Here is a 14,432-nt window from a genome sequence, read left to right on the forward strand (position 1 = left end):
AAAACAAAGACGACCGAGTGAATTTATAGGGCAAATGTTCCGCAACCTCTTTCTTGCCCAATTCGCTCCCATTTACCAAACCGTCCATTTGAAATTACTTTAATACCCTCCAGTCCTCAATCGCTTCACTTAAACCGAGATTATTTGGAATTTTGATCCCTGCTATGTTAATTTACATTTTTAACCACCAAATCCTTTTAATTTTTTAAATAAATTATCCAACTTTTAAATTTATATTAAAAAATTGTTTATTTTAAATTTATCTAAATTATATTAAAACCAAATACAAAATGATTATATAATATTATATATATATATATAATTTAGGAATTTACAATTGGCAATTTTTTATTCATTTAGTATAATTCGCCGACCCTGTCAGGCTATTTCTGTAATTTGCTCATTGTCCCTCTAATTTGTTTGAATTAAAATGACGGTAACGCCCCTCGAATTTGAAAACTTCACGCCATACGGCGACTATAGCAAATGAAACGAGATAGATGGGCTCGTCTTAATTAATTTCAGAGCCCAAATATTTAAAATGGGCTCCATTTTCGGCCCATTATAGGACTGCAGGGGTCCAAAGGACGATACAGTCCACCATCTCTAACGACATGTCGTCTAACGAACATTCGCTGGACGACAAAGATTCTCCAAACTTAAATAAATATTATTTAAATTTTTATTTTTTTATATATTCAACTAATGAACTAATTATAAAATATATGTACGACAAAAATTAATAAAAAAATTAGAAAAAATAATTTTTATAAAATTATTCTATTTGTCAAATTTATTATTGTACGAAACTTTATTTTGTTGAAATTGACGATTTTATGAAAGTTTTTAAGTTGTTTTCTTTTTAAATTAGTGAGTAAATTAACATTAATGAACATTTATTTAAAATTTAGTATCAAAATATGGGACAATGTCGAAAAGTACTATAGAATAAAGTTTGTTCAATTTTAAAATATTTTGTTAGTCAACGACATTGACTTCATGATGTTAATAAATTTGTTTTTTTTTATAAATTAAAATGTTAATTTCAAACAATAATTTAATTAAAAACATTTACAAGCTGAATCGACAAAATAGTGTAGAATATTATTAATTTCGATTTTGACTTTGACTTTTATATATGAAATTAACGAACAACAAAACTTAAGAGATGAGATGACTTTAACTTTTAGTAAACGCGTTTTAAAATCGTGAGTTGACAACGATACGTAATGAACCAAAGCGGACAATATCTATTAGTAGTGGGCTTCGGTGTTACCCTAATAAGTAAAACGAACCCAAGACTAACGAACGAAACTCAAATAACTAACTAGTCCTTGTAAAGCTAAAGACATAGCAAGAGACTCAATTTAATATCACAATTCTTGGGATGTTGATAGGGTCGCTTGAGACGAAGATGACTTTTCGTCCCCGTTCCCTCCCTTATTTAAACCATCGTTCTTGCTAATCTTTTTATTTAATTTCATAAGTATTGAGATTTCGAAACTTTGACCCACATTTGTTGATTTAATATAAACAAATTTCAATTATTTTAAAAAAGAAGATACGTTTTATTAGATTGGAGAGTTTTGATGAATGAAAATTAAATAATAAATAATTGACGTGAAAATTTGAAAGTTGCACGTGTGAAGATATTATTTGATGAATTAAATTGGTAATTTAAGTTATTGTATTTGAGAAATTAATTTATTCTTCTATAAATCAAAACGGTGCCGTTCTCCCTCTACTTGTAGGTTGAAGACATGACCGTTCGACGGCTCTGTCGTGACCAGGTGATAACGGCGGTCAACGGTGAATATCCCGGTCCAACCATTCATGTTCAAGACGACGACGTTCTAATCGTCCACGTTTCCAACAACTCCCCCTACGATTTAACCATTCACTGGTAATTTCTGTTAATTACAGGTTAAACCAAACACTTTTACTTTTTTATATTACAAACAACTTTCAATCACAACCGTTCATCTCAAAAACAAGCTTTTTATATCATTTTCAGGCATGGAGTATTCCAGTTGCTAAGCGCGTGGGCAACTACACGTACAGATTCAATATCAAAGGACAAGAAGGAACTTTATGGTGGCATGCCCACTCGTCTTGGCTACGCGCCACCGTCCACGGCGCTCTTCTCATCCGCCCCAAGTCCGGCCTACCGCTGCCGTACCCAAACCCCTACAAAAAGGTTCCAATATTGTTGGGTGAGTGGTGGCATGCCAACGTTGTCCACGTTGAAGAGGAAGGCCTCGCCGCCGGAAACCTCTACCCTTGCTCCCAAAACCAAATTTATCAACTCAAAATGGCGCGTGGGAAGACTTGCTTCAAGTAATCAACGCTGCACTCAATAATCAACTCTTTTTCAAGTTGGCCAATCACAATTTGACAGTTGTCGCCGTCGACGCCACGTACACCGTCCCTTACGTCACTGACGTAATCGTCCTCGCTCCCGGCCAAACTACCGACGTCCTCGTACTACATGGCGGCGCGTCCCTACGCTGATACACGACCGCAAATAGCCTTTCCAAACACTATCACACGCGCCATCGTTATCCACTCCAATCATGCCATATCATTGTTCTCTCTTTTTTTCACTTTTATTTTTTTGTATATGGTTTATTAAAATATATTTCTTTATATTATTTAATTCAAATTAAGGTTTCGGATTTAAGGATATTTATAAAACCTTAAACTAACTGTCACTTATCTAACGGTTTTGAATGTATTGAATGTACAGGTGTATGGTTGATGCATTGCCACCTGGACGTTCACGTACCGTGGGGATTAACCATGGGTTTTTGAGGTCGAAAATGGACCAACTCCGTCGACGAGGCTACCTCCACTGCCGCATGATCTCCCCAAATGCTTGGAAAATCGTCTACATTAAATTTCTCTAAAATTAAAGAAAATTAAGTATAATATCTTATGGTTGTTATTTTATGATTGAAAATAATTTGTTATGTTGTATAAATGTGTCAGAGTCGTGTAAGAATTCAGCTGACACAAGTTACTAAAAACGTTGTACCTATATAATAATATGATATTATTCAATTTGAGTATAAGTTCTCATAATTTTTTTATTTTTTATTTTTAAAAGATTCCGTACTAATGGAGCTGGTATTATTAGTCGAATCTTATGAGTAATTTTGGATCAATTCCTGTGATCGGACCTCAATTTTAAAATATTTTGTTGATTAATATGGTTGACTTCATGATGTAACTACATCTTTTGTTTTGATTTTGACTGTTCTTCTTATCTGAAACCGTCCAACCATCAGCCTACCATCCCATCCATTGACTTCTTTGATATCATTTTTTTTTTTCAAAATTTGACCGATGATATTTTAAACCCAATTTCAAAATGGTTTTTGTTTCTCTTTTGAATTAAAAAATTAATTGGTAGAATTTTCTTTAATTAAAAAACTATTTTGGAAGAGATTTCGGTTATATAAGGAAGAGATTTCCACACCTTTGTAAGGAATATCTCACAATCTACTCACCACCTTGGGAGCCTAACGTCCTCACTGGCACATCGCCTCAGTATCGTAAGAGTCCACTGCTTGTGGATATTGTCCGCTTTGTCTTGGTAGTCGTCAGCCTCATGATTTTTAAACCACGTCTGCTAGGAAGAGATTTTCACATCCTGATAAGGAATGCTTCGTTCCCCTCTCTAACCGATGTGAGATCTCATAATCCACTCTTCTGGGGGCACAACGTTCTCACTGGCACACTGCCCAATTTGGATTTGATACCATTTGTAACAACTCAAACCCACCGTTAGCAGATACTCTCCGTTTTGACCTGTTACGTACCGCCGTCAACCTCACAATTTTTAAAATGTGTCTAGTAGGGAGAAATTTCTACACTCTTCTACCGAATATTTTGTTCCTCTCTCCAACCGATGTAGAACCTCACAACATAACCTTAAATTATATTCATGTAGATGGATACGTACCAAACTTCTTTGAAAAAAAAAACGGGAAACAAAAACAAATAACAAGAAAACATGTGGTCAAAATTGAAGACAAAAAATTTAAGAGTACAATTACCTAATCATGATGAACACTCCATTCCATAAGTTCCAAAAAGTCCTTTTACTTCATCACATGATTAAATTTCACAAGTTATCAAAGTTTGGCACAATTTCATCCTTCCAAAACAACTATTTCAACACGACTCGATTAAATCTCTCAAAATGCCCTTACAATTAGTTCTTGTTGTTAGACGAACAGACTCTCCAAAATAGTACGATATTGTCCACTTTGAGCATAAGCTCTCATAGCTTTGCTTTGGGCTTCCCAACAGGCCTCATACCAATGGAGAGAGTATTCCCTAAATTAGTTGACATGGGACTTTCAATCCAACACTTGTGTGTCTAATCTCTCAATATGCCATAATCAATCGAGTTATACTCAAATTCTTATGAAGATATACATGTCAATTTCTTGAATATCGAAAAAAAAAAACTTTTTTATTTTTCGAGATGTTCATATTAAAACAAATTAAAAACAATAAGAAGTAATTAAAACACACTAGATTTGGTTTAGAAGTGAAATGGAGGAAAGCAAATGGATTAGTATTAGGAGGGACAAGTTAGAGATGTGAAAATGGCGGCTGTTTTGTTTCCTTAAAAACCAAGAATTTCTTACATTGTAACGTACTAGGTTTACGCTGTTACATAACGAAATTTCAGAGTTGATTAAAATTTTGAAATTTTCTAAAACCATTGGCCCAATTTAAACTCATTTTCTCCTCACCTAATCTCTATAAATATGTGTATTTTTCTCTCTAATTCTCATAATATTTTATCTTTATTTTAATTCAATTCTTTACTCATGGCTTCTTCTTGTTTGCCTCTTCTTCTTCTCCTTCTTCTGGCTTCTTCTTCAATGGCTTCTGCTGCCATTGTTGAACATTCTTTCACCGTAAGCATGTTCACTAATCTTTACTAATCTTTGATTATTATTGTTTCGTTCGTGATTTAGTTTGAATTTATGTTTGATCATTATGTGATTTTTTTTTTAATTGTAGACTAAGATTTATAGATGTTTATAGGATCGGGACGATAAGATTCTCCATCGAATTCTTTCACACATATATTAGAAAGAATGTTCTTGTACTAAAAAAATAATCGTAGTAAATTCAATAATATTTTATAAAGAAAGATATAATTCAATTTTCGAGCCTATTTTATAAAAATTTAAATTCTAACATTAAAGCATAATTTTAACCTTTAATATATATATTTATATATCATAAGTTGGTTTTATGTCTGAGTTTTAATATATAATACATAAATATATTTATATTTATATATATGGGATGAAGCGTGACAGATTAGAGTGGGATTGGAGAATATAATTTCCATCCCTGATCCTATTTAAATAACTGAAAGAAATTTCTTTTAATTCTCTCCGTTCTTGGTTGAAACGGGAATTCTCAGTGAGTAAATTTTAACTTTGCAAAATAAATGGATCATAAGAAATTATTATTATTATTATTATTATTTTTTTGGAAGATCATATAAAATTTTCATATTTTTTTCTATTTTATTTTCTTCTCTCGACTTAAGATAGATGCTTCTCTCTCCCTCTGCATGTAGGTACAAGACATGACCGTCCGGCGACTCTGCCGTGACCAAGAGATAACGGCAGTCAACGGTGAATATCCCGGTCCGACCATTCACGCTCACGACGGCGATGTCCTTGTTGTTCATGTATCCAACAAGTCCCCCTACGATTTAACCATTCATTGGTAAATAATAATAATTACTCAAACCCCAAATTACTACATATTAAATAAAAAATAATGGGTTAAATGATATTTACTATAGTTTAATATATATATCATAGAAATTTTATTATAAAATAAATATATAGATATTTATCTTCTTACCCTATTAACTTTTTATTTATTACTATTCTCATATTCTTGTAATTTATTTATTTATAGGCATGGAATATTCCAGCAGCTAAGCGCATGGGCGGATGGCCCGGAAAACGTAACGCAATGTCCAATACGCCCAGGTGGAAACTACACATACAGATTCAAGATCAAAGAACAAGAAGGAACTTTATGGTGGCACGCACACTCGTCCTGGCTACGCGCCACCGTCCACGGCGCCCTTCTTATCCGCCCCAAGAACGGTAGGCCATTGCCGTACCCAAAGCCATACAAGAAGATTCCAATCCTGCTGGGAGAGTGGTGGAATGCCAACGTCGTCCACGTGGAAGAGGAAGGCCTCACCACCGGCTCCGGTCCTAATATCTCCGACGCCTACACCATTAATGGACTCCCCGGCAACCTCTACCCTTGCTCCCAAAACCAAACTTATACTCTCAAAATGGCGCGTGGGAAAACATACTTACTTCAAGTAATCAACGCTGCACTCAATAACCAATTCTTCTTCAAATTAGCCAATCACAATTTGACAGTTGTCGCCGTCGACGCCGTCTACACAGACCCTTACGTCACCGACGTCATCGTCCTTGCTCCTGGCCAAACCACCGATGTCCTCGTTAAAGCCGACCAGCCTCCACGCTCCTACTACATGGCGGCGCGTCCCTACGCCGACGCACGACCACCAATAGACTTCTCAGACACAATCACACGTGCCATTGTCGTGTACGACGGCGCGTCCCCTTCCGCTGCTCCACTTATGCCGACTCTACCGTCATTCAACGACACCCCAACAGCTCACAAATTCTACACTAACATCACCGCCCTTGTCGGGGCCCGCCACTGGGTCCCAGTCCCACGCCACGTGGACCACCACATGTTCGTCACGTTCGGTCTAAACCTAGCTCCATGCGGGTTACCCAATGGCACCGCGTGCGGCGGACCGAATGGGCAGCGGCTGTCGGCGAGTATGAATAACGTGTCGTTTGTGATCCCAAACGACGCCGGATTGTCAATGCTGGAGGCGTATTTTCACAAAGTGAAGGGCGTTTATAGTACGGATTTTCCCGACCAGCCGCCGGTGGAATTTGATTACACGAATTCGAGTATAAGATTGGATAATTCGTTGATCTTCGCGCCGAAAGCCACGTCGGTGAAGAAATTGAAATTCAATTCGACGGTGGAGATGGTTTTGCAGAACACTGCTTTTGTTTCACTGGAAAATCACCCAATGCATCTCCATGGATTCAACTTCCATGTTCTAGCGCAAGGCTTTGGAAATTACGACCCGATCCATGACCCGAAAAAATTCAATTTCCTCAACCCCCAGATCCGTAACACCATTGCCGTCCCCGTCGCCGGGTGGGCCGTCATCCGGTTCCAAGCCAACAATCCAGGTCCGTATCTTTTCAAATCATTTATTACCAATAATCTGATTATTCGCGACCGTTATTTTAACGGTTTTCGTACGTATACAATGTACAGGTGTATGGCTGATGCACTGCCACCTGGACGTCCACGTACCCTGGGGATTGGCTATGGGATTTGAAGTGGAGAATGGTCCTACTCCGTCGACGTGGCTGCCTCCGCCGCCGCACGATCTTCCCAAATGCTAGATGAACGGTCTGCAAAGTTCCTCCAAATTAGAAGAAAATTCATTGCTGTATTTTATGTTTAATTATTTTTATGTCTGAAAATAAATTACCCAGGTTATTATAATTGTTTTATTTATCCAATTATGAAATTAGCCTACTGTTAAGGGTTTAGTTTTTTTTTTTTTTTTCTCACTTGTAATATTCTAAAACAAATTATATCATTATTGGGTCTCGCATAAATTTTAAAAATACCTCTAACTTTAAAAAAATATTTAAAAAATATCCTTAAATTTTTTAAATTTTTACTAGTACCTTAAAAAAAATTAAAAAGTTGATCCTTTTAAAATTTTATGAGAATTTTTAACATGTTACTAGCGGTAAAAATATATTAACTTATTTTATTTTTTAAAATTCAATAGATGATTTTTTTTTAAAGACAATTTAAAAAAAATTAAAAAATAAAATAATGGCTTGCCCTTGAATTCAGAGATTATTGGGCTTCTAATGGGCCCAATAAAGCCCAGACAAAAACCCCAAAACGAAGTCCAATCTTGCATTGAACACCGGAAGAAGCATAATCACAGAAGAGAGAGATAAAGTGGGTCCCAAAATCGCCGAAATCGTTTCGAACCTCATAAGTTCAGAGCCTAAGCGCCAGAGAGGAGAACGAACAAGAAGAAGAATTGTCAATGGCTTCCGCCACAGCAACGGCGTCGCCTTGCCATGTCTCATCGCCAGTAGTCTGTCGCTCTCTCTCTCGCCTCTCTCCATTTTATCTCTCCTTCTCATCCACCGTTCATCCTCCATGCCGTGGAAACAGAAGGCATGGCGGCGGTGTTGCTGTAGTCCGGTGCTCGGCGATCGAAGCGGAAAAAGAAGTGGAAACGAAAAGGAAAGGAACGTTTCTTATTGAGACGTTGACGAATTGGCTGCTGAAACAGGAACAGGCCGGAGTGATCGACGCGGAACTGACGATTGTGCTTTCGAGCATTTCGATGGCGTGTAAGCAAATCGCTTCGCTGGTGCAGAGGGCGAGCATTTCGAACTTAACCGGAGTTCAGGGAGCCGTCAATGTTCAGGGAGAGGATCAGAAAAAGCTCGACGTCGTCTCTAATGAGGTTCTTAATTTCGTACTCTGCTCAAGAACAATCACAAGAAACAAAAGATTTAGGACGATAATCTTAAATTGTTTATATATATATATATATATACAAAAATATCATTAATTACTAATTAAAATTATATTTACCTAGATATTAAGGATCGTGATATAGATAAATTCAACAAGCCTGAATCCGAATACATTGGCATAGGTATTCTCCAATTGCTTGAGATCAAGCGGGCGAACAGGGATTATAGCATCGGAAGAAGAAGATGTGCCAGTAGCCGTAGAAGAGAGCTACTCCGGCAACTACATCGTCGTTTTTGACCCACTCGACGGCTCCTCCAACATCGATGCCGCCGTCTCCACCGGTTCCATCTTCGGCATCTACAGCCCAAATGACGAGTGCCTCGGCGACATTGTCGGGGACGACTCCACTGTAAGTCCATCCTCGTTCTCTTTTTTCCACGACCTCCCCTAAATACGGGGCATCAAAACATGCGCTAACTGTTTGATGAAATGCCGAGGAGCAGCTAGGCACAACAGAACAGAGATGCGTTGTGAATGTGTGTCAACCAGGAAGCAACCTGCTGGCTGCTGGCTATTGCATGTACTCAAGCTCCATAATCTTCGTGCTCACCATTGGACAAGGCGTTTTTGCGTTTACTTTAGACCCCATGTATGGAGAATTTGTGCTGACACAAGAGAACATCCAAATTCCCAAGGCTGGGAAAATTTATGCGTTTAATGAAGGAAATTATCAGCTGTGGGATGACAAATTGAAGAAGTACATTGATGATCTGAAGGATCCAGGCCCCAGTGGGAAGCCATATTCTGCTAGATATATCGGTAGCTTGGTGGGTGATTTCCATAGAACCTTACTTTATGGTGGCATTTATGGGTACCCGAGAGACAAGAAGAGCAAGAATGGGAAGCTGAGGCTCTTGTACGAGTGTGCTCCAATGAGTTTCATAGTGGAACAAGCTGGAGGCAAAGGCTCAGATGGGCATCAAAGAATTCTTGACATACAGCCAACAGAGGTTAGTTCGTCTAATCCATGTGATCTTACTTTTAGGGACTTGAAAATCTGTTGAAGTGGAATTGTGATCTGGGTTTGATTCAATTTTCTTTTGGTTTTGTGTTATGGAATAGATCCACCAACGTGTTCCTCTGTATATTGGGAGCGTGGAAGAAGTAGACAAGGTGGAAAAGTACCTAGCTTGATTGATAAACATGGAAAGGACAGATAATTGAATTTGGGTTGATTGGAGATGAAGAAAAAGGTATGTCAATTGTATTATATTCTTATGAAGTTCATTTCAATCTTGAATAAAATTTTGATGCAGTTCATATTTGCTTCCATATTGATTATTGAACTTTAGTTCGTTTGAAATTGAATTGCCTTTAAAATCAAGATGTTTTAACTACATATTAAGCTCAATTATTCATTTTGTGATCAAAATCACATGTAACGTAGGAGGAAAATCATAACATATCTTGATTTTGTCACCCCTTCAATTAAAAAGAAAAAAACTTGAAAAAAAAAAAAAAACCCTCCAGGCCCAACAAAGTTTTTTCACTTTTATATGGGCTCAATGTCAAGCCCGGCCCACAGCTGAGACAGTAATCGAAAACTGGTTTCTGTGATGAAGATGGCCCGTGGGCTTCTGATTTGGAGCCCAATTTCTCTTTCCTCTGTCTGCCCATTTTCCCGTCCTTTCCTTCTCCTCTCAATGTCAAGCTCGTTCTCTTGCTAGTCCCTATCCGGGTTAGTAATAATCCTCAACGATCCTCCCATAGAACTCCTTTCACGGGCCAATTTCTCTTTCCTCTGCCTATTTTCCCGTCCTTTCCTTCTCTCATTGAAGCTCGTTCTCTTGCTAGGGACTATCCTAGTTAGTAATAATCCTCAACAATCCTCCTCTCGAACTCTTTTCACTGGAGCCCTTCGAACAAAGGACATCCTTTGTTCGAAACTTTAGTCACTTTTGACTACACCTTCGAGGCCCACAATTATTTGTTCGACATTTGAGGATTTTATCGACATGGATAAGTTTAGGGCATGACTCTGATACCATGTTAGGAATCCCGGATCTCCATGATGGTATGATATTGTCCATTTTAAGCATAAACTCTCGTGGCTTTGCTTTCGGCTCCCCAAAAAGTCTCATACCAATGGAGATAGTATTTCCCACTTATAAACGCACGATCTTCTACTAAATTAACCAACGTGGGACTCACTCCCAATAATAATCCTCATCCATCCCAACCTCAATTTCAAGGTGAAATTTCTATATTCCAATGTTTGATTTCTGGGGTTTTCGCACATTTTGGTTTGGTGTGTTATTTGGAATAAAAATTGAAGAATGATTTTGAAATTCATTGAGTAGAAGTTGAAAACAGAGAAGCCATCTAACCATTAGCCTTTGTCGATTCATAATCATCATAAGAACTTGCAAGGATCTTGTTTGGTCCTTCGAGTTATTCAACTCACTGTGAACAATCTTGATTTTGTCACCCCTTCAATTATAGTATTGAAAAACAGAATAGCCTATAATGACTAATCAATCTCTTCGATCACAATAGATTGAGATTTGGTAATCATGTCTGCAAATTTTTGGGTTTGTTTGAGATAGAAGTGAAAGATGTCATGGTTTTATTACTTCATCATCCTTCCTTTTGAAGCCAAATGTGGTGTGAAAGCTTTTGGTATCTTACGGAGCAGTTTGGTTAAGGAGTGACTCTACTAACTTCAGAGTTATTTTCTCATACAAACAGCTTAAGTTCTCTGGTTAATGCTCCCAACGCAATGTTATACGAGTTGCTGATAGGTGTAACAGTCTATCATCGTTATCGTTAGTAGATATTGTCCTCTTTGGGTTTTCTGTTCCGGGCTTCCCCTCAAGGTTTTAAAACGTGTCTGCTAGAGAGAGTTTTCCACACGTTTATAAAGAATATTTTGTTCCCCTTTCTAACAGATGTGTGATCTCACAATCCATTCTCTTCGGGACTCAGCGTCCTCATTAGCATTCGTTCCCTTCTCCAATTGATGTGGGAATCTCCAATCCACCCTTTTCGAGACACAATGTCCTCGTTGGCACACCGTCTAATGTCCACCCTCTTTGAGACTCGGCTTCCTTATTGGCACATCATCCAATATCTGGCTCTTATACCATTTGTCACTAATTAGCCTAATAAAATTAAGGACATTATGCAGCTCTCAGCTCACAGGTACATCTATGAACCAACGAACAGGAGCTATGTTCTTCAATTGCCGAACAGAACAGCTCACTTCAATCTAGACTTGGACAGAATCTCCCTCCACGGTCGCAGCATTTATTTCTAACCTCCTTTGTTCAAAAAATGGTAAAGAACATAAAAGAAAATGGTGATAAAGAATGGATATGAGGTGCTCAATGGATTGAAACTCACATGGGCTGCTTGTGCTGTCCCTTTTGCCTCAAAATCTTTATTTAATGCAAACATGTGAGTGTTGTAGTTAAGTCACTACCTCCTCTTTTGCCCCACATCTCACTTTCACCCTTCCATCCTCGTCAATAACTTACCTCTCTTTTACATTTGTTTTCACTTTCTATTTATTTTTGTCTCTCTCTTTATCTTCCATTGATGTTTACGTCGAATCTCGAGCTATGGAAGAAGAAACCAAAAGAATCGAGAAGAAAGTATCAAAAGCAACAAGTTTCATTTTATTATACAAACAACAACTCACCACAACTCTCAACCTTCATATCAATCTTATTTCTACCATATTTCATATCGACCACAAACCCCCTTTTGTGTACTAATAAAAATAGGTTGCTTTAAACTCTTAACTTTTATCAACAATGGTGAAGGCTTAGAAGAGGGAAAAACAAAAAAAAATAAGAACCGGGATCACGCTTCTACAGTGTTGTCTTACTTTCAAATAATTATACAAACTTAAATGTGAATTCGTTACAATTTTTTAAAGAAATATGGAGTGTGAATCAAACTTATATTTGGATTCAAATTGAGATACTGATGTAAATTCTTCTCATCTAAATCAAATGAAGGGAGAGACATGGATCCGAGCTATTACCAAGAATTTCGGGATAATATATCTTAGTTTTTTTCCTTTTTTTCTTTTCATTTTTTCAGAAAAAGAATTATTAATCAATTTCCCATTTATATAAATATATTAATTAATGGGACCCAGTACCATCAATGTCATGAATCCTATGGAGAGGACATATTCAATTATGGATCTAAGTCATGCTATGCATTAATTGAAGGACAGGCAAAGGTCCTATAAAACAGAAAAAAAAACCAAATATATATGTGAATTTTGCTGTCCATAATAAAAAACTTCACACCCAAAAACTCTAAAAAGTTATAGTCATGTTATTTAAATTTTTGGTCGCGTTTTAATAATATAGTTCTTAAATTATATAGCTAACGTGTCCAATAAACATTAACAAATAAAGTTAATGATATTGACCTGTATGAAATAGTCGTCCGTCGATGACAAGTAATAATAGTTGACAACAACTATCGTAGGAAGGAAGAGAGATAAAAGAGGAGAGAACATTTTTAATTTAATAATTAAAAAGATTAATATATATGAATAAAAGATATGTGTCACCTCCGCTATATATATTAATAATAACATAAAAACTAACCGGTGAACCAAACGTACTAATAGGTGCAATTGGGTTGTTTTTTAAAAATTATTTAAAAAATCACACTTATCTACCCTACATGTTATATTAATAACCAAAATCTTATAAAACTCAAATATCACACCTTCACAAATTACAACGCATAATTAGCATCCATTACAACATTAAATATTCTTAATCGTCATTATAATCTTAAAATAGAATATAGTTGAAACTTTATTTTTGAGTTAGTTGGGTTGATCCAACAAAAAAAAAACGTCAACACGCAAATATACTGAGTTTAAAGTTTTCTAAGAATTCATCCGTACCTGAAATAAAAAATCTAACCCAATCAAAGTTGTATGGTTTGGATTGGGTAGTTCAAGTTAGTCGAGTTCTCATATCATATGAACACTTCTCGTCACAACCACCCACCTTTATATAATTGACTCTAAATATTTTGAATCACCAACCAGTTGCATTAAAATAAATAAATAAATAAATAAAACATTAAATTTTTTTTATCCTAATCTATAAAAAGCACAAAAAGAATTTTTGTATTTTTAGAACAAAAAAAAAACATTAAAATTTTCAAAAATAACAGAGTGGAAAGGCAATTTGAAAGAAGCAGTTAATTGTCGCACAAAGGCTTTTTTGGTAATTTGATAATATATGCCAATACGACAATACAAAAGCACGCGCACTGCCGTTAAAATTTTCCATGTGAAAAGACCACACATGCCCTCCTCTATTTGTGTGCACTGTACGTGCAGTCCCACACTGTCCGACACGTCGTCCAATAATCCTTCCACCAATCCACTTTTCTCTCTTTTCATTTTTTCTTCTAAATTATATATTTGAGATTATTTACACTAAAACTATTGGAATCAATCGAGTCCGGTTGAGACATTTTTTAAATTTAATATAATTGTTCGACCTATTAATTTTTTTAATTAAAACAATTCTCATTAAATAATAAACCAAACTATAAATTCTTTTAGTTGAATTATTTCAAGTTGTTTGGGTCGTTTATTAAAATTTTTATTTTTAATATAAGTAAAAAGTAATTTCGTAAAGCATTTTTTTATTTATTTTATAAAAAAAATTTGACATTAAAATCATAAAACAAGAAAAGTTGTATTTAGTAAGTATTTTTATTTTCACATTAAAAATCAAATAATGTAAAAATTT

General features: G+C 36.2%; 2 protein-coding genes across 2 annotated transcripts; both read left to right on the forward strand.

The window, feature by feature from the left end:
- Positions 1 to 4,864: 4,864 nt before the first annotated feature.
- On the forward strand, positions 4,865 to 7,623 carry LOC111803178 (laccase-7). The gene is made up of 4 exons (XM_023687466.1): positions 4,865 to 4,934; positions 5,612 to 5,763; positions 5,962 to 7,304; positions 7,393 to 7,623. Exons 1-4 carry the CDS (start codon positions 4,899 to 4,901, stop codon positions 7,521 to 7,523), a joined length of 1,662 nt encoding a protein of 553 aa, XP_023543234.1. The 5' UTR covers positions 4,865 to 4,898; the 3' UTR covers positions 7,524 to 7,623.
- Positions 7,624 to 8,130: 507 nt separating this feature from the next.
- On the forward strand, positions 8,131 to 9,997 carry LOC111803306 (fructose-1,6-bisphosphatase, chloroplastic-like). Its single transcript, XM_023687647.1, has 4 exons — positions 8,131 to 8,620; positions 8,816 to 9,043; positions 9,138 to 9,644; positions 9,757 to 9,997. The coding sequence occupies exons 1-4, from the start codon at positions 8,192 to 8,194 to the stop codon at positions 9,826 to 9,828; spliced, it is 1,236 nt and encodes a 411-aa protein (XP_023543415.1). The 5' UTR covers positions 8,131 to 8,191; the 3' UTR covers positions 9,829 to 9,997.
- The last annotated feature ends 4,435 nt before the right edge of the window (positions 9,998 to 14,432 follow it).

Source organism: Cucurbita pepo, chromosome LG10, assembly GCF_002806865.2.
Source record: "Cucurbita pepo subsp. pepo cultivar mu-cu-16 chromosome LG10, ASM280686v2, whole genome shotgun sequence".
NCBI lineage: Eukaryota > Viridiplantae > Streptophyta > Magnoliopsida > Cucurbitales > Cucurbitaceae > Cucurbita > Cucurbita pepo.